The 20,101-nt window shown below is 35.8% G+C and overlaps 1 protein-coding gene across 1 annotated transcript; it reads left to right on the top strand.

Annotated features, from left to right (window-relative positions):
* Positions 1-12,893: 12,893 nt before the first annotated feature.
* On the top strand, positions 12,894-14,441 carry LOC136815649 (chymotrypsinogen B-like). Its single transcript, XM_067072098.1, has 4 exons — positions 12,894-12,984; positions 13,174-13,487; positions 13,667-13,949; positions 14,055-14,441. Exons 1-4 carry the CDS (start codon positions 12,939-12,941, stop codon positions 14,384-14,386), a joined length of 975 nt encoding a protein of 324 aa, XP_066928199.1. The 5' UTR covers positions 12,894-12,938; the 3' UTR covers positions 14,387-14,441.
* Positions 14,442-20,101: the final 5,660 nt, after the last annotated feature.

Below are 20,101 nucleotides of genomic sequence, written 5' to 3' on the forward strand. Positions count from 1 at the left end.
ATATTCAAGTTAAAATCTTCATACAGTACTCAACAACAATAGACAGGCCTGTCTGAGAAAAATCAAATCAAAAACAGTCGAAAAGATGACTTTCGGAGTAGGGAAGTGTCAAAGACAAAGGGAAAGGGGGAAAACGCAACAAAAATACTTTCAGATGAACTTTTAATTTGGATTTCTTCCATAAAATACACTAAAATCAAATCTGATGAACTAAGAAATTTATAAAACTACTTGACATGATCCAAATACTTTCAGCTTTTGGTATTGTCCGTGTGAAGCCAAACAGTTTTTCATCACTGCATACAAAAAATTTGAGATTCTTGAATGTTTGCCAATATGCCAGATTTCTGATAACATAATAAGGGAAATGTAACTGAATGTAATGTCTTGTATTTAAAAACCATATGACGAGCGTTATTTATAAAAGTTCTCTCCCAATTCTCTCGTTTGCGACAAAGGTACGTCCTTGACTTTTTAAGAATCTCAACAATCAACAATCATTACGGCTTGACGATAATCAAGAAATTATTCACATTGTTTTACTGTTTCAAAAATGTTGTCTTTTTTAACCATTATTACAACCAACGCATACGTTTCAATCATGGAACTCCTTTCCTCTGCTTTTCTTTTCCATGCATATCGAAACAAAAACATAGAAAAAGACTCAGTGCTTTCAATCTGATTAATCCAATGATGAAGGGTGGTTTCTTCTCTATCGAAATAATACTGTACATCATCTGCATTTTCAATTATCAATCTAGAAACTTTCAAATACATCTCTGAAAAATCTGCAACACCCCTCACTGCGAAACAAAACTTCTGGGATCAAAAAATGCTTCTCTATTTTGTCATAGTCAAAAGATGCAAACACTAAAATCGAATATTTTCGTTCGAATCTATAAAGTTTGAATTAGATTTTCAATAAAAACATTCGAAACTACAAGGCGGAAGTTTCTATTTCTTTTTTTTTTTTCTATTTGGTTGAGTTGCAGGAGGCTTTGAGGCCTATTTTCGCAACTATAGACGCTTTCAATGAGCGCCCCGTCAGCACCTTGGACTGACTACCCAATTCCCCTCACATGGCATGGGTTGACCCGGGCGAAGGTTCATTCACTTGCCAAGTGAACCGCTGCGAGTGGGAATCGAACCTCAGTCGCCTGTGCAGTAACCAAGGTCAATGACCACTATACCACAGCGCCTTTTTAAGTAAAAGGGCGCTATCATCAGTAAAGCATAAAAAAGCTGATAATACGCAGGGAACGAGGTTGGTAAAAGGGCTGCTCGCTCTCTCAGCGAGAGGTTCGAAAAATTGACTCTTCGTTCGTGGGACTCTCTTTTGAAAAAAAGTGACCTGAATGGGGCTGAAATGTGTTTTTGCAGCATTTACCTGGGACTCGTGAAGGTGAAAAAAGGTACCCTCGCTCCCTGGGGCCGTGCAATATACTCGATTTTCTGGATTTTTTTAAGTTTTTAGAATTTTGGTATTTTGGAATTTCTTTTTACATTCCCTTTGGCCAATGTGTTTTTCAGATATTTTGGACTTTATAGATCCTGAGGCTGTTGTAAAATTTTTGGCCAGGATAAAAAACAGGTAAATAAAAGTTTTTTCAACTAGGAAAAATGTCGTCGCATTTTAAAATTCTTATAATTTTTGTCACTTTCCCCGACATATTTACCCAGAAAAGGCACTCTAGTTTTGTCTAACAGATTTCCCGCAAAAAGAATATCCAATTAAAAAGCTGTTGTTTTCACCTTTCACTAGTGCTTCTCAACTAGCAAATCGGCATAACCAGGCGTCCGCGCTCAATAGGATAGATCATCGGAACGGCTCGATGACGGATCGATATGTGATCGATGGATTACTTATCGATCCGGATAGGAGATCGATAGAGGATCGATACTCAAGATTTTTTTAAGCTTATGATTAGTTATCGATCTATCATCGATCTTTTATCGATCTTATTGACCCTATCGACTCTTTCTAAAAATCGAGCTCTAATTTTAATCGATCTTTCTCGCTATCGATTACCTATCAACACCTATCGATTACCTATCGACACCTATCGATTACCTATCGACACCCCCCGCCCCCCCCTTAGAGCCTGAAAAATTAAATAAGCTTATTCGAGAATTTACGGGCTCGATGTACATGATAGATGCATAATCGATTTATAATCGATGCATAATCGATTTATAATCGATGCATACAGTAATCAATTTATAATCGATGCATACTCGATTAACGATCGATGACGAATCGATTAACGATCGATGACGAATCGATTAACAATCGATGACGAATCGATTAACAATCGATGACGAATCGATTAACAATCGATGACGAATCGATTAACGATCGATGACAAATTGATATACTCGATAGACCTTTTTTTAAAGAGGCCACCCTGTTGATTAATTATGTAGTCCAGCAGAAAAACAATGATAAAACCATGCATAATTATTACAATATGCATGATACAGTAATTATGCATGGCTATATCATTGTTTTTATGGCTGGACTACATAATTATTCAATAGGACGTCCTCTTTGAAAAGAGGTCTATTGAAATACTAGCTCGATAATGGATCAACGAAGGATCGATACTCAAGACTTTTTAATGGCTGAATCTTCCATCAATCTCCTATCCGGATCGATGTAATCCATCGATCACATATCGATCCGTCATCGAGCCGTTCCGATGATTGATCCTATCGAGCGCGGACGTCTGGGCATAATTATGAAAACGGCCGAAAAATGTAACAGTTTCAACCAATAAAATAACGTATTTTCACTAGCCTTCAATTTTTCACCGATCGTCGTGATTATCCTGGATTACCGCAATATTATTTGAAACGCAAACAGAGTGGAGGAACGTACTTTAGCGTTCTGGAGCGCGCGTAACCCCTTTTTCTAACATTGTCATTGATTTTCAGGCAAATTTCATCCAGACCCCCGCGCTCGATAGGATCGATCATCAGAACGGCTCGATGACGGATCGATATGTGATCGATGGATTACTTATCGATCCGGATAGGAGATCGATGGAAGATTCAGCCATTAAAAAGTCTTGAGTATCGATCCTTCGTTGATCCAATATCGAGCTTGTATTTCAATCGAGTATATCGATTCGTCATCGAGCGTTAATCGATTCGTCATCAATCGTTAATCGATTCGTCATCAATCGTTAATCGATTCGTCATCGATCGTTAATCGATTCGTCATCGATTATAAATCGATTCGTCATCGATTATAAATCGTTTCGTCATCGATTATAAATCGTTTCGTCATCTATTATAAATCGATTCGCCATCGATTATTAATCGATTCGTCATCGATTATAAATCGATTATGCATCGATTTTAAATCGATAGGTGTCGATAGGTAATCGATAGGTGTCAATAGGTAATTAATAGCTAGAAAGATCGATTAATATTAGAGCTCGATTTTTAGAAAGAGTCAATAGGGTCGATAAGATCGATAAAAGATCGATGATAGATCGATCATCCGTGTATGAAAACGTCCATTCGATTTTTGGTCAATTTTCAATATTTTGAAAATTGAAAATTGATTTTTTGCAGCAATTTTCAATATTTCATAAAGTTCAAAAATTGAATTTTATATTTTGATCCAATTTTAATTTTTTTTTTCACGCCCAAAAAAATCGAGAATTGAATATTCATCCAGTTTTCACTATTTTTCAGTCTCAAAAAAAATTGAAAATGTAATTTTTTCTATTATTTTTGATTTCAGAAAATATGTCGACCTTTAAAATTTATTGAAATCCCAATAGGGGTCAAAAGGGAATGGCACTAGTGAGGAGGCCTGGGAACTAAATCCAAACCACAACAAATTAACACAGGTCAGATGGATATCTATTTATTATTTCGTATAAAACACCCCTGTTCCCATGACCTGGTGGAAAATAAAACTTCACCGGGGTGAGTCTGATAAAAGATTAAAATCGGCTGCGGGAAGATTTTTAAAGAAACTTTCCACTGGGGTGGAAATTTGAGCCTTTTTTGATTGGTGTGAATTTCGATTAGGTTCTTGGGAATTACTCATATGGCGTTCTAAATCTCCAGATCTACTAAACGTACATTTTTTTGTGACACTAGTTTTTTGGGGGATTTTCTAGTTGATATATACACTTTTCTACCTGTTTTTTGCCAAGTGCAAGTGTGCTTTTTGACCGGTTACCCTGGGTTATATAAAATTTCACCGGGGTGGACAACTTTTATTTCAATTTCTCACTGGGGTTGAGATCACTCAACTTCAATTGCCTGGGGTGAGTCATTTCTTCACTGGAGCTTAAATTTAGGCTATTTTTTTTTCACCAGGTTATTCACCGGGGCGGACCTGACAGGGACACTGATTTAGGAGTGTTATAAATTTAAGTGTTTTCAAATAAGTAAATCTACGACTCAACAGTTGGATTTGTTTAACGATTATTGTATTCTGTATCGTATCATAACTACACACATGTTTTCTTGCTCCCAGATCCCCAAAGACAAAAGCTTGTTATGGATTTAGTTCACAGGCTTCCTCCCTACCACTAGTGCCATTCCCTTTCGACCCCTATTGGAATTTCAATAAATTTCGAAGGTCAATATTTTTTATGAAATTAAAAATAAGACCGAAATTACATTTTCAATTTTTTTTAGCGTGAAAAAAAAACTAAAATTGGATAAAAATCCAAAATTCAATTTTTGAACTTTTTGAAATATTGAAAATTGCTGCAAAAAATCAATTTTCAATCTTCAAAATATTGAAAATTGACCAACAATCGAATGGACGTTTTCATACACGGATGATCGATGATAGATCGATAACTAATCATAAGCTTAAAAAAATCTTGAGTATCGATCCTCTATCGATCTCCTATCCGGATCGATAAGTAATCCATCGATCACATATCGATCCGTCATCGAGCCGTTCCGATGATCGATCCTATCGAGCGCAGGGGTCTGGTTTCATCAAGAAAAAATGTAAAATCTTAAAACCATGCAAGCGTTTTTACATTGATATGACACTAGATGGTACAAAGACATGGTCAATTTTCTCTTTGCTGTCCATACATTTTGATGCTTTTTGATGTCTCCAAAAATTTTGTTTTGATTTTCAACTGCAGGAATTTTTTGAAATTCAAGCGCGCCAGTATAGCTTGGTCTACACGCTGCGATAAAATCACAGTTTCTTTCACCACAAATCGAGCAATGAATTCACATTTTCCTTTTTATCATGTAGTAGAGGCCTTAAATTGAAATTGCGTTGTGTAGCAAAATCACGAATTTAGCCTGTACCACCCTGCCCGCCCAAGGGCGTTTTTTATTCGGAGTGGTTACGGTTCCGGCAGTCGGAACTTATATTCGAAATGATGAAGTTCCGGCAGTCAGCATTGTGAATTTCAAAATTCATTGACGTAATCTACGAAACGATAAACTTGAGGTGCACGCTGGTACAGAGAGTGCACAGACTGTTTCATGCGTGGTCACGATGAATCTGACAGAAATTGTTATTAGTGAAGTCAAGTTAATCGGTATAATCACGACGACGGGAAAAATGTAACAGGCTATAGTTAATCTCAACCAATCAAATTTCGTATTTTCACTAGCTTATTACATTTTTCTCGTCCCTCGTCACGATTATTTAGAGTGCAATTGATCCTGTTCCCCGCCCCGCCCATTATTAATTTCGACCGTGAAACTGCCTGTAATAGGAAGTTGAAATGGATACAGTACCAACAGTCAAATAAAAGTTTAAGCTATCTGTCCTATTATATGAGGAGCACTCGTTTCACAAATATGTGACTCTACTCTATTTTTTTACAAAAAAATCTACAATGATTTCTTAATCTTTGTACCTCCCATACAAGAAACAACAGTAAAATATCACTTTTTAGATGACATTTTCAAGAAATATTCCAGAATGAAATGTTACTTATATACGTCAATACAAAAAAGCTAGATTAGGTTTTACAATCAATATCATGGAACTAATGTAACAGTAAATTTACTTCCGACTGCCGGAACCGTAACCACTCCGTTTTTTATTGTTTTGAAAAAACGAAAAAACTTGCCGTGTGTCGGTCTGTTTCGGTTAGGGACATTCTGTCTGTGTCTCAGTTTGTTCCAGTTTTTGGGAGAAAATCCAAAAAAATAAAAGCCTAGGAGTGCTCTTTTTCAAAATGAAAGATACCAATGTATCATCAAATCATCATACACACGATAAATGTAACGTCACTTTACTTTTACTATTACAGTTGAGCTAGATTGAATGATAATAATAGCTACGTGCTCCACACCACACCACTGCGCGCAGAGACAGTCAGAAATTTGCGTAAAAAAGTGTGAGACACGGAATGTTTCCTAACCGTAACAAACCGAACTTCCCGTTATCTTTTCATTCAGCGAAGAAGAGTTAGGTACAGGCTAGCTTTTATTTTAAAGCTGTTTTCACTACATTTTCGGAACAGAATTTTTTTCTTTTTTTTTGTACCCTATTATTACTACGAATAATCGCACTCATGAACTGCCTAACTTTCCGAAGCTTATTTTTCAACTATCCGAAGTCCGGGTATTCGAACTGGTTTTGACCCATTTCTACATCCCTAAAAAGAATTGACATACTTGTACGTTCTTTTTATCAGGTATTTTTTAACCATGGAAGCATGGAAGCATTGGTTTATGTTGAGATGGGCTTTGAGTTCGTTGTTGGCCCTATCTAAGATCGATTTTGCGATTCGGCCGATCTCGTTTTTGACTGGATTTAATGAGCGTACCTTGGATTGTTTTCGAAATTATCCTTGTGATCTTTGAGGGTTATAAAAGCCTTATTCTCGCTATTTATAGGCATTCTGTCGATAAGACTTTCATGTCTTTAACGATCGTTTTACCGGTTTAGATGATCTTATTACGGTGAACATTTTTGTGACTTTTTGTACGTTGACGTGACGGCTTTATTCATTGCTTTTTATCTTCTTATATCGTCCTTTATTGTTCGGAACTTGATCGATTTCACCATGTCATTTTTGAACGGTATAAGGTCTTTGATTAAAGACGGACAATTCAACGTTTTTTAACCGTTTGTGTCTTACCGTGAAAAGCACAGGCCGATAATTATATATTGACCTGTGCCGACCAATTGAGATTCTATTCAGCTTCAAGTTCTTCAAATTTTGCGAATTCTGTGTTGTTTGTGGAAGGTTCTTTGCTATAAATACCTTTAGATCTAAAATAGCAGCTGCTTCAAAATTTTGATAGAATATAGTTGAATAATTGGCATTAGTAAATATGTAAAAATTGACAAAATTTGCCGAGGATTTGCCGAACATTTCAAATTCGATGTTCTGTGCTTATTCTTGCAAGGTTTTCTTGTGTTTTATAAACAAAACTGTCATCACGCAATAAACAAATTAAAAATGTAGCGTGATTTTATTCAAATTCTCTTCGACTCAAGTATTCCCATGAGCGAAAGCCAAATTAATGGCTTTTTCCGAAAGCAACAAAGCAACAGTTTGCTATCAACGATACAATACAATAGAATAGTAGGAGTGGTATCTCCATCTATATTTTTATTACCTCCATGGTTATATATTTGGGGATCATTTAAAAGCTTTATTTTGAAAGAAACGCATTTCAATTACACTTAGAGGTTTCTGGGGAGTTCGTAAATAGTAAACTACATACTGAATACAGTCTGCTAGACATTAATAAGGTAATATTCGCTCTTCATTGGTCCAGCGCGCAGCAGAATGGACCTTTAAAAAGCAACTGATCGAAAAGATTTTGTTTTTGTCGGGGCCTGTGCGCGCAATAAATTAACAAGTCCAGGCTAAACCAACCGCCAATCTAGAATTTGTGCCCCACCTACCCGCGCGATGTTTGACCTATGTTTTGGATTGAATTGGTAGTAGAAGCAAATTTCCCGGTTAGATTAAAGGGTTGTTTCAGGTAGGGTCAGGTAGGGTTAGGGCTAGGGTTGGTGATGGGAGTTAACCCCTGGTTAGGGTTTTAGCCCCCTGGTAGAGTTTGGAGTAAATACCATGTTTATAAGCAACTTTGAACTCTTTTATGCAGTTCTGACTCGATGGCCGAGTGGTTAAGGCACTTGCGTTCTAATCGTAGGTGCTTTGTATATAGTGGGTTCGAATCCTCTAAGCGGCAAAAGTTTCGAAATTTCGGGAGATGCAACAAAAACTTTCAAAACTTAGCAATACAAAGAAAGTGTCAAAGAATAGAAGCTCAGAGTGAAGGATGGGAAGGAAATTTTTTTGCGTCACTTAAGGAACCCGGTACAAACGACATTCGGTTATTGCCACGTCAGCTGGACCTTCACGCCGCTCCGGCTTCTTGTCTTTGATTTTTTCTACAGTGATTAGATTGACACATGCGTGATAAAATTTCTATTATTGGTCTTCAGAGGTTAATATATTCTTTGAAAACTTAACCTCTGATACTCAGGGTATTTGTGTCTGATATTGGTTCATCGTTTGGGCTTTTCGAGGAAATACACTCACCATCTCATTCGTTTGATCGCCATTTCGACTTTTTCGATCAATTAGATAGGTAGTAGACGATGTTATCGTCCGTTACAATGATAGTAAAGGCGGGAAAATATGGCGGCATGGCGTTATGGTGGTATACGGGAAAAAATCGGCGGGAGAGTTTCGAAGAAACGTTAGACTGTTAGCACCACCGCCACTGTTTACTCCGCCCCGAAAATTTTTCCACCCTGGGCGGTATTCCCTCTTCCAAATTATTCCCTTTTACAGTGACCTAAGTCTAGACGATAGGATCGTCTAGATAGGTAGCTGTGCTGCGATGGTGTCGGTATAATTTTGTAGGAGTAATCAAGCTGTAGAAATATAAACTTTTAGGAACTACTTGGGCATTTTGATTTTGCTTGTTTTTTTGTTACGTTAAAAATATGTGTGAACTGGCTTAACTTTGTAAAAAATTGGCAATGTCTTTTCTACCCGGGAGGTACTAGGCTTGCGAGATGACGGTTTCCAAGCCTGAGTTCGAAAATCGACCGAGCCTCAAGTCTGAGACTTGGTATATTGGCAAATTTTGAACGTGTAAAAAAGTCACTTGGGTTTGATGGTTGAACTTCACGCCGCACTAGTAAACAAAATAATGAGTGCATTTTAGAAATCTGAGTGAAAGAAATTGCTGTTATCCTCGCCACCACATAATAAGGCAATTTTTATCCAAATTTTGTGTCTCGATTGCCTGAGAAATTTTACTCGGGTCACTGAAGGCAGGTGATAGTTGTCTCTTTAGTGTTATGAGTAAAATATAAATTGAATTTAATCAAAGAAAGAATTTGCCCGGTACTTGAAATGTTGCACAAACAGCTAGTCTTTTATTTGTTTATGAAAAACTCTTCATCCAATAAGTTTTATTGTATACAGTCCAATTAAGTTATTGGTGACCATCGGCGGCCAAACATTTTTAAACAGCTGTTTCTACAATTTTGAAATATAAATCATTGGGGGCATGATCAATCATTGGAATTATTGTTATCCAGAAAAGTTTTACCGTTTTAATTGAATAAAATCTGCGCCATCTGTCGAATTCAAAAGCACCGCTCACCTTTTTGGTAGTCACTATAATCCCTAATGCCTCCATTACTTTTTGCTTTATTAAAAATTTCCTGCTGAAATTTATCCACTTAAGGTACCTCTGAAGGTGGCTCTGACCATAAATCTAACATTAAAATTAATAAATCTAACAGAAAAAATTCGGTCAAATATTGACAAAGGGTTGTATTCTTGCGGGGTATTCATTGATCTTCAAAAAGCTTTCGATACAGTAGATCATGAAATTCTTCTATCAAAACTTCATCACTATGGCATACGTGGCGTTGCGAACCTCTGGTTTCGATCTTACCTGACTGAGAGGAAACAATATGTTTCAATTTCTGGGCATGATTCCTCAAAACGATCTATCAGACACGGAGTCCCCCAGGGCTCTGTCCTAGGGCCTCTACTTTTTCTAATATATATAAATGACATTCCTGAAGCCATTCTGAATAGCGAAACAAACCTCTTTGCTGACGACACCTGTCTTCTCTCTTCCGATTCGAATCTAAATTCACTTGAGACGAAAGTGAATTCTGACTTAATCAGACTCTCCTCTTGGCTTCGTGCCAACAAAATCTCTCTTAATACTACAAAAACTGAGGTTATCCTGTTTAGAAGTAAAAATAAACCTGTACCATATACAATGAATCTCAATCTTGATGGGCATGTCTTGAAATTTTCGAAATGTGTCAAATATCTTGGTCTTTTTCTCGATGAATGTCTAGCGTGGAATTTCCATTTTGATCATTTATCCGCAAAACTTAGAAGGTCAAATGGCATTTTATCCAAACTGCGTCACTTTGTTCCACAGACCATTCTTAAAACTTTATATACTATGCTATTTTTCACTCTCATTTGTCATACGCAATAATCGTATGGGGGCAAAGTCTCACTCAAAACTCTAGAATAGGCAAACTTCAAAAAAGATGCGTGTGCGCATCTTGACTTTTTCAGATTTTAATGCAGAATCTGCTCCTCTTTTCAATAACCTGGATATTCCAACTTTGCCACATACTGTAACAAAGTTCAATATCCGACTCGTACATCAAACTCTCACTAATCTTTCTCCTGAAGCTGTTACGAACATTTTAAACTTCAAAACTCTGTCTCATAATTATCTTACTAGAAATAACGAACTGAAACTTTTGGAGCGCCCAAAAGCCAAAACATTAAACTATGGATTGAAATCGATTAAGTACCAATCTCTTTTAAACTGGAACCAGCTAATATTACATACTAAAATCGATCTACAACCATTATCTGGATATATGATCAAAAAAAAGATAAGCGAGTTCCTTCAAAATTGACCTCTTGCATACCAGAAAAATGAAAGTCCATATAGATATAAAAATACTCTAATTTGATTTATTAAAACAAAAGATTACTTATATAACTATATTTTTTTTGTCGATAGTTACGTTGAGTTTTTTTTTTACTTTGTTATTTAGAATATTGAAATATTGTTACTCTAATAGTTATATCAACCCCACAGAAAAAAAATCTGCGTCCAGGTAGCCATTCCATATGATTAGACAGAAACGTCTATTGGATGGACTCCTGGCCTGCATCCCCTCCCCTAATTTATACAAACTTAAATATGTAAATTTTTAATGATATGCAGGCGAATAAATAAGTTTTGAATTTGAATTTGAATTTGAATTTGAATTTGAATTTGAATTTGAATTTGAATTTGAATTTGAATTTGAATTTGAATTTGAATTTGAATTTGAATTTGAATTTGAACCATAGTGAATTTTTCATAATTGCCGTGTTTAAAATGTGTTTTCTGACTGATGTAACTAACAAAACTATGGCATGTTATACATTTTCTGTTAGACAAACTATTCTTGAATCTGAAAATTCAAAAATTGCATTGAAAAAATTTGATGAAGAAGAAAATGAAGACTTTTTCGAGGAAGAGTATTTCAACTTTGAAGAGCTTAGTTTCGGCGAAGAAAAAACATTTTGAAAGAATTTTCGCAGTAGATGGTGCATCTTTTACCGAACAATAAAAATTTTTGCGGAAAATTTTTGTAAATGCTTCTTTGTCTCGAAATCTTCAAAATAGTGGTTTTTCATCAATTTTTCATCTGGATTTTGCTTAAAAAAACAGTCATAACTTTTGACACATCTTTTTAGAAAAATTTTCCGAGAAAATTTAAAATAGTTCAATTCTTTGCGGACAGTGTAAAGAAATTTTGAAACAAAAAAGTTAATTACCCATTGAAACTAAGCACTTTTTGTAAAAGAGGGTGATGCAAAATATTATTAACATCTTTTTAAAGTTCATAACGTCATTTTTGCAATTAAATTCTTAATTACTCTTAAGAGATTCGATTAAAAAGCAATCTATAAAGGCAATTTATTGTTAAAAGTGTTAAGGAACCTGAAATATAACTTTTATGTTCAAATACCAAAATCAATTTTTGGACTATGGTCAGAGCCCTTAATTCCATTAATTTTCCCGCCCCTTTTTTTTTCGCGCAGAATACGTGTGCGAAAATAAAAGGCGCGCGAAATAGGCCTATTTTCGCACACTTAGTCGTGTGAAAAATAGTGCGCGAACTAGTCATCGTTCTGAACATGTAGAAATCTCATTTTAGGACTCTTTTAATAAAATGGGACCTCGATTCATGGTAAATATGCCTCTGGGATGTAAAATCTAGCTTGAATACACACTGAAAGTGAGTAAAACTCACTTAAAATCGTCAAAAACACTCAGAAAATATCCCAGAAATTGCAAGATGCGCGAAAATTAAAAGATGCGCGAATGTTCTATTTTACGAGCTGCGCGAAAATTAAAGGCGCGCTAAAATTCATCCACTTACCGGTAAGGTAATGAATTTTGAAAATTCCGTAGATAGTGATTCTGTTTACAGACAAGGTCACGTCACGTATTTTAAAAAAAGTCCAAGGTATGATCTTCACCATAGCTGTGTCCTGGGAAATTCGATACAGACAAAAATGGGGTTTTTAATGATTCCATTTGACGATCAGCTTTATTTGTGTACAACAAAAGCATTGAATGCAACCTTTAACAATGAAAATTAATTAATTAATTAAACAGCTGGTTCTACTTTAAAATGAAAATTATTGATGGCATGTCCGATAAATGTTATTGACTTTTCATTTCACAAAAAAAGTTCTTAAACATCTTAAATTTCTAAATAAATGCAGAAACTCAAGAAAAAATTTATAATTTAATTAAATTAAATTCTGCCATCTGTCAGGTTCAACAAATTCGTCTTTGTATTATCACGTAAAAAATCCCTATAAAAACTCACGTAAGTCAGTTAAAAAAGCATATCTTTAATTTTCAAAGAAGAACGAAGATCACCAAAAAGAAGAGAAAGGATGTTTCGGTTGATCGCTGCCCTCGGATGCCTCATCGTCGTTGCATGTAAGTTAAATTAACCAATAGTTTTTTCTCAATTTTTTTTTCGCTTAAATTTTCAGCCATTTATTGATTTTCGGTGTCTTTTCCGGCAATGTAGAGGCCTAATTTCCCCCAATGCGTTCCCCTCCAAACTTTATTGTTCTATTTATGGTAAAAATTGAGTCATTGGCATCAATTATGTTCACCTTTTAGATGCATGCACCGATAGAAGTAAAAATTGTCCTAATTGGGCAAAATCTTCACAAAACTACTGTCAAACAAACGGATGGGTCAAGGATAATTGTAAGAAATCTTGCGGCACCTGCCCTGGCGGAAACGGTGGCTCAGGAGGAAACGGTGGCTCAGGAGGATCTGGAAGTAATGGACAATGTGGAATTTCCAAAGTCTCACAAAGTCGTGTAGTCAATGGTGTTGAAGCCAAACCTGGAGCTTGGCCATGGATCGTGTCTCTCCAAACTTCGCGAGGATTCCACTTCTGTGGTGGTTCAATCTTGACTCCGAACTGGGTAAGCATTATGAAATTAGTATAATTTCCCACATAGAAGTTGAGGGTTCTACTTTCCAAAATACAAAAGATTTTTGTTTTGTTTTCAAGACCGAAATCTCGTACGCCAACCCCCCCCATTATAATGTCTACGTATCCCCTTTTCCAGTAAAGAGTACTTAAAGGACTTTTATTTTTTAGATTTTGACTGCTAGCCATTGTGTTGAACGACAAATGGGTAACCAAAGAGGAGTCGTTGTTGTTGTTGGAGCTCATGACAAAACACGAAGAGAGAGCACTCAACAAAGAATCCAATCTTCTCAAATCATCATGCACCCAAACTATAAACAAGGAGGTGGTCTCAATGCTGATGTTGCTTTGATTCGACTTTCATCTCCTCTTAAATTGAACGACCGTGTTGTCAAAGCTTGCATGCCACAACAAGGAGTCTATCCAAGAGTTGGAAAGAACTGCTATATTGCCGGTATGATTTTTTCGATTTTTTTTTGCTTCTAGAGTAGAGGAACAGAGTGAATGAACTAATTTCTTTTTAAATTTAGACTAACATTCAAATGATCTATTTTTGTAGGATGGGGAGCCACAAATCACCCAGGCACTGGCGCTCCACCAAAGCTTCAACAAGCTAAGCTTCCAGTTGTTGGTACGCCACACAGAGGTTGCCATAACAACAAAGAAGTCGTTTGCGTTGGTCTTGGATTCGGAAAACAATCTGACGGTAAACAACATCCAAACGCATGCCGTGGTGATTCTGGTGGCCCATTGATGTGTCAACAATCAAACGGATCATGGACTGTTGAAGGTGTTGCTAGTTATGTTTACACTTATTGTAAATACTACACAGCTTACGCTCCAGTCAACAAATACTTGCCTTGGATCAAGCAATACGTTCGTGATTTGTAAAATTGTATTCATTTAAAAAAGACAAAGTTTGGCATAATATATAAATCTACTTTCATCTTTGTGAAGCTGACATATTTGGGCTAATCTTTAGAGCTGGTTTAGAAAATAATCCCAACACGTTTTTATAAGAACAAACTATATAATAACATAAGGTTTAAATGGCCAAAATGTTAAGAACAAGTTAAGAACATTTTAAGGCTTTGGGGATTCTAATACACCCGGTTTCTTAGGAAAATTGACAAAAATTCTCACAAAATGGGTGAAATAAGGACATGTTGAGAACATTTTTAGGATTAAAACTCAAAATATTAAGAATATCCGAAGGCTTCAAAAATTTTAGATGTTCTTATAAAAAGGTGTATTTATCTTAATTACATTTCTAGTACTTGCTTAAGTAGTGTTGCATAATTATACCTTAAATGTTTGTTAAATGCCAAGCAGAATGCCAGAAAGAATGAAAGAAGAAAGAAGCCAGTAAGAATGAAATACTACGGTTTTTTGAAAAATAACGCAGTCTTAACTTTTGGTACCCATCATATGGACTGAGCGACTCTCACTCCCTTTTTGCAAATTCGAACCGAGTTCCTTAGTTTTGATAGGGTTCATGAAAGGTATAGAAAGATCTATCTTTCTTGGATAAAAAGTTACAGCCCTTTGACCTAAAACGGCCAAAAATAACAAAAAACAGCAAAAATTACCAATTCAAATGGCCCGATTTCATTATTCTAAAAACAGCAGAAAAAAATCTTAATTTTTTTCATCTTTAGTTTTCTTCTTAAATTCTCAATTTTTCAAAAATCTTTTATCCTTTAGATTATTCTCCTTGGAAATATCTTTCCAGCGGTGTATAACTTTCTAACATAGCATAAATGCATAAATGGGTGCTGTGAAAAATCAAAAAAACTAAACTGTCCACATTCTTTTGAGACAGTCTTTAGTTAGTAAGATCAAAAAGTGGCCCTGGGTACGAGTTAAGATGCCTCAAAAATTATTGAAGGCAGGGGAACAAAAAAAAAATTGATTAGATTTTATTTTTTCATTACATAATATTGTATTTATTGTCCTAAATTTTTGTTTGATAAACACAAAGTCAAGTAATACCCACGGTTTTCATAGTAAGTGAAATTTTCACAGGTTCAATAAACTTTGCATTTTCAGAAAAAAACGTTGACTAAAACATCAATCAACACAGACCTTTAATTTTAAGAATAATATCGCCTCATTGCCGAGATTTTGACGCATACTGTATTTCCGATATCAAAATAATTTGAAATATATTTTGTAAGACTTCCGAAATTCCAAAGTAAAAATGGTCGATTTCCGCAATTCCGTAATCCTGTACACCCCCCGGGGGGGGGGGCACTTAGGCAAATAGAGTGTACGGTATGTGCCGCCCTTAAGGGTACCTTTTTTGGACTTCCAAAGTCCCGCTAAGGGTCGGAAAATCAGAAAATGAAATTTCAGTCCCACTAAGGGTCGGAAAAATAGGAAAATTTCAACTTTTTACCCCCTGAAAGATCGAAATTAGGTCAAAATTGGTCAAATTAGTCCCGCTAAGGGTCGTAAAATTCACAAAATTTTCCTTGGTTTTGTCTTTTTTAGTCCCGGTAAGGGTCCAAAGTTCGAAAGTCGGGCGGCACCCCCCGTCAGCTCGCAACCCTAGTACCCCCCCCCCCGGGGTACACCCCCACTAACATAAATGGGTGCATAATGATTTGAGCAGAATAAATTCCTTGTCGGCTATGTTCTCTTCTTGATTTGTCATGAGCTCCAGCAACAACATAGATTTCTCTTTGCTTGTTCATATATCGTTTGATGCAATAGCTGGCAGTCAAAATCAAAGCGAAGAAAGAATACCAAAGTTTGGCTGATAAATAAATTAGCTAGTGTTTCGAAAACAGACATGGTGAATATCAAGGAATTCAAAAATAACATCATACTTTCGCGATCAAGACATAAGAATGAAGAAATTAACACAAAAAATGGCTTTAAAGGGACAAATTATCTAGAATAGACCTTTTCATAATTTACGTCACGAGCAACGCTTACCTCAAACAATATGACCGTAGTCGCGCGGTCAGGCGCGTACCACTTAATTAGTTAATTATCCCCCTAAACTCGATCTAATCCTTTTTTGGCACTTTTTTCTATTGTCTATATAAAGTTACACGAGAAATTTTTGTTTCGTTTATTGTATTAACATACCAATGAAAGATGAAACACCTCCGTACCAAGAACCAGTTGGAATCCTCTACAATTCAAAAACTGGACGAAAAAACGTCCATATAAGAACAATACACCCAAGCTCTATTCCTCATTTCTTTTCTAGTTACAATTTATATATTCGCGAAATTAAATAAAGAAGGCCATTTTCGCGACATTTAATCCACGCGAAATCTTTAAATTTTCGTCTCGCGAAAATTAGTAAAGGTAATTTTTCCAGTGGGAAGGGGTACCAGCGAGTCTGTGAAAAGGGAGTGTCCTATTGTAAATATTCACTGACTTCTTCTGTATCTCCATTAGCAAAGGTACTGTAACTTTTGAGAATTCTATTTTGGACTTTAGATTTTCAAACCACATAGTTTTTAGAATCCGAATCCCTACCCAGGTGATTTTCATTCTCGTTTTGTATTTAGCTCCCTAATGTCCCCAATGGTTAAACTATTCTCATTGTTCCACTGTAAGGCGTAGTTTATATGGCCGGTTTTTTGCCGTGTCTAATTCAAATAATTTCATCAAAAAAACTAAGTCTAATTGAGTGCGGCAAAAGAGCGGCTGTATAAATCAAATTTTGATTTGAGGTCGACCTTAACAATTGAACACGGCAAATTTTGCTGAACTTAATTAAAAAGAGCGGCAAAAGATCGGCACTGGTTTAAACGGCGATCTTAATTCAAACAATAATGTTTTCATGTGAAAAGACACCAAACTTCTTTGTTTCTTTTGTTTAAATTAGAGGTTTCCTCAATTCATTTAAAGTCGAGTTCAAAATAAAAGCTTATCTAAAGTCGACTTCAAATACATTTTCAGTTTATACTGTCGATGTCGATCTCAATTAATATCAAACTTTTGCCTCGTTTTTGCTGATTTTATATATTTGAATTAGACACGGAAAAAAAACCGGCCATATAAACTACGCCTTAGGCCGTTTAAACCAGTGTCGATCTTTTGCCGCTCTTTTAAATTAAGTTCGGCAAAATTTGCCGTGTTCAATTGTTAAGGTCGACCTCAAATCAAAATTTGATTTATGGACATGTTTTTTTTTTGACTGTACCAAAATGCCGATTTTCAGCCAACCCGGTTCAAATCGCCACTAACAGAGACAGCTGAACCCTTTCTTAGCGTTATTCAAAAATAAGAAAATAGATTAGTAGCACTGTCCGATACTTTTCGTCCGATCTTAATAGCTTTAATGGAACTTAAGATATCGCTTTTTGAATCTGGAGTATTTTAGGATGAAAAAAATCATAGTCTATTATGGATTTATAAAGTCGGCTCTATATTTGGCCTTTGTCGTGTCCAATTTATATACGAAACTTATATCAGGGTGTAGCTAAAGGATTGAATTTTCACATCGACCTCTTTTTTTTGGAAAAAAACGGAGGAAAATGGGATCAAATTGATCATTTTTGAAATCTAGGTGCTAATTCTAATCGTATATATTTTCCTGACAAGTCTATCTATCGGGGAAGTGATTTGAGATTTTTGTTTAGTTGATAAGAAAGGAACGAACTAAAGAAAACGGGCATTGTTAAAATGAGTGAAAAATGATTAAAAAAGTCTAATGATTGTTTTGATCATAACTCACTCCTCAGGCTATTTTATGATTTTAGGCTACCTCAGGAATGCATAGAAACCTTCTCAGGACCGAATAATGAGTCATGGAGTGAGATATGATCCAAAACACTCCATGATTAATTAATCCTGAAATACTCCGAATTTTGAAATTTCAAATAGCTTATTTTAAAGTCCTTCCCAAATTTCAATACATATCAAAATTTTGGGAAAATTCATCATGCGAATGACGAAATAATTAAAATAAAGTGATTTTCACGATTTTCGAAAACCTGATTTTGGTACAGTCAAAAAAAAACATGTCCTTATACAGCCGCTCTTTTGCCGCACTCAATTAGACTTAGTTTTTTTGATGAAGTTATTTGAATTAGACACGGCAAAAAACCGGCCATATAAACTACGCCTAAGACGCAAACAATGTTGTTTACAAGCAGAGGGGAGGGCGTGCAATTGAAATGAAAACCAATGAAAATTTCATCAACACTTTATTTCTTGAGTTACAAATTAGTGCAATTAGCTTTACATAATTTAGGGCATCGACTTTTAAACCAGGCTTTGGAGCAATTGTGTTGGTATGTTTTCATACAAATTCTTCCATAGTCTTGACACGGACTTGGACAGAGACGACACGATCTTGCACAGTTATCTTTGACAAATTGTTTTGAGTTGCAATAGTTTCTTGTATCCCATACCCAACCTCTGCAACCATTGCGTGGCAATTTATCACGACAGGAGCCGGATGCATCTAAAAATGAGTGGAGTTCACTTTAATTCTTACTGTAGCGGTTTTTCTCTCAAGTAATATGCCTGTTAAAGCCTGTTGCCTTTCAAAGTAAGTTCGAGGAAAAAATTCGTAATTTTGTAGAAATTTGGAGGACAAGACACTTTCATAAGAATGTTGAAACTTACATGCTACAATAATGAGCAGTCCCAAGAGAGTGATTAATCGCAACATCCTCTTTATTGTAGTCAATTGCACTGTTTCCAGTCAAAGTTTAATAAATGAAGATTGCATGACTTTTTATATAGTCATCTAAATTGAGAACAAAGTGCAACATTTATTCAACTGGACGTATATGGTTAAATTTTGAGGATTTAAAAAGGGTTTGTGTTTACTAAATACCTTGATCGGTTAGTTTATTCATTATGAAAAAATTAAATTTTTCCCGTGTCGAATCGGACATAGCCACGTTTAGTTTTAATTAGGAAAATTTAAGTGTTTCAAAGACATTTTTGTGAAGGGGTCCGAGAAGGGGCCGAATGAAATTAACTTTTTGCTATTTTCGAACGATGGAATTTCTATCCCCAAAGGGATCATACCCACTGCGCGAAGAAGCTAAACCGGGGCTGTGAGACAGGGGTGTCCTTTTCACATCTTGATTGATGTTATTTTCCCTTTTAGTCTCTAAAGTGGGGTGACGATATTAAGTATATTTGCTAACTGACGATGGGTGGCCATTTTTGAAAATCGGAAATTTTAGGGTCTAAAATCGAGGGAAAAAACAGAAATATTGTGGCACTTTCCCCCTAAAATTGAACCTTTTTAGGGATAAACATTGGAGTTTTTGGTGTTTCTGTAACCCTGCCTTAGGGGGGACTGAAATTAAATATTATGATTTTTACGAAACTTAGATGGGACGAGAAAGGCACCCTTAAGGGCGGCATATACCCCTACCCTCTATTAAAATTATTCAATACAGCTGGCTTCTTCTGTGAAAGGCTCTTTTTATTTTGAATCAAACTAACTAACAAACAAACCATGACTTTGACGTTAACTTTCTGTTTTGTAAAACATAACGTCATTGCTCCAAAAACGCAACATAACATCCCTGCGTCACAGCCCCACTGAAAAATTTGGCAAAAATTTCGTTCCGGGAATTTCAGCCCCATTGGGAAATTGTTTTTATTTTCATCCCCGTT

The sequence above is a fragment of the Clytia hemisphaerica genome, unplaced genomic scaffold (genome assembly GCF_902728285.1).
Source record: "Clytia hemisphaerica strain Z4C2 unplaced genomic scaffold, Clytia hemisphaerica genome assembly, whole genome shotgun sequence".
Taxonomy (NCBI): domain Eukaryota; kingdom Metazoa; phylum Cnidaria; class Hydrozoa; order Leptothecata; family Clytiidae; genus Clytia; species Clytia hemisphaerica.

What these genes read in the sequence shown, in the direction of transcription:
- LOC136815649 (XM_067072098.1), top strand. Translation starts at nt 12,939, where the DNA reads ATGTTTCGGTTGATCGCTGCCCTCGGATGCCTCATCGTCGTTGCAT. An exon ending in ATGCCTCATCGTCGTTGCAT is followed by an intron (nt 12,985 to 13,173) that starts GTAAGTTAAATT and finishes TTCACCTTTTAG; the next exon opens with ATGCATGCACCGATAGAAGT. An exon ending in CAATCTTGACTCCGAACTGG is followed by an intron (nt 13,488 to 13,666) that starts GTAAGCATTATG and finishes TTTATTTTTTAG; the next exon opens with ATTTTGACTGCTAGCCATTG.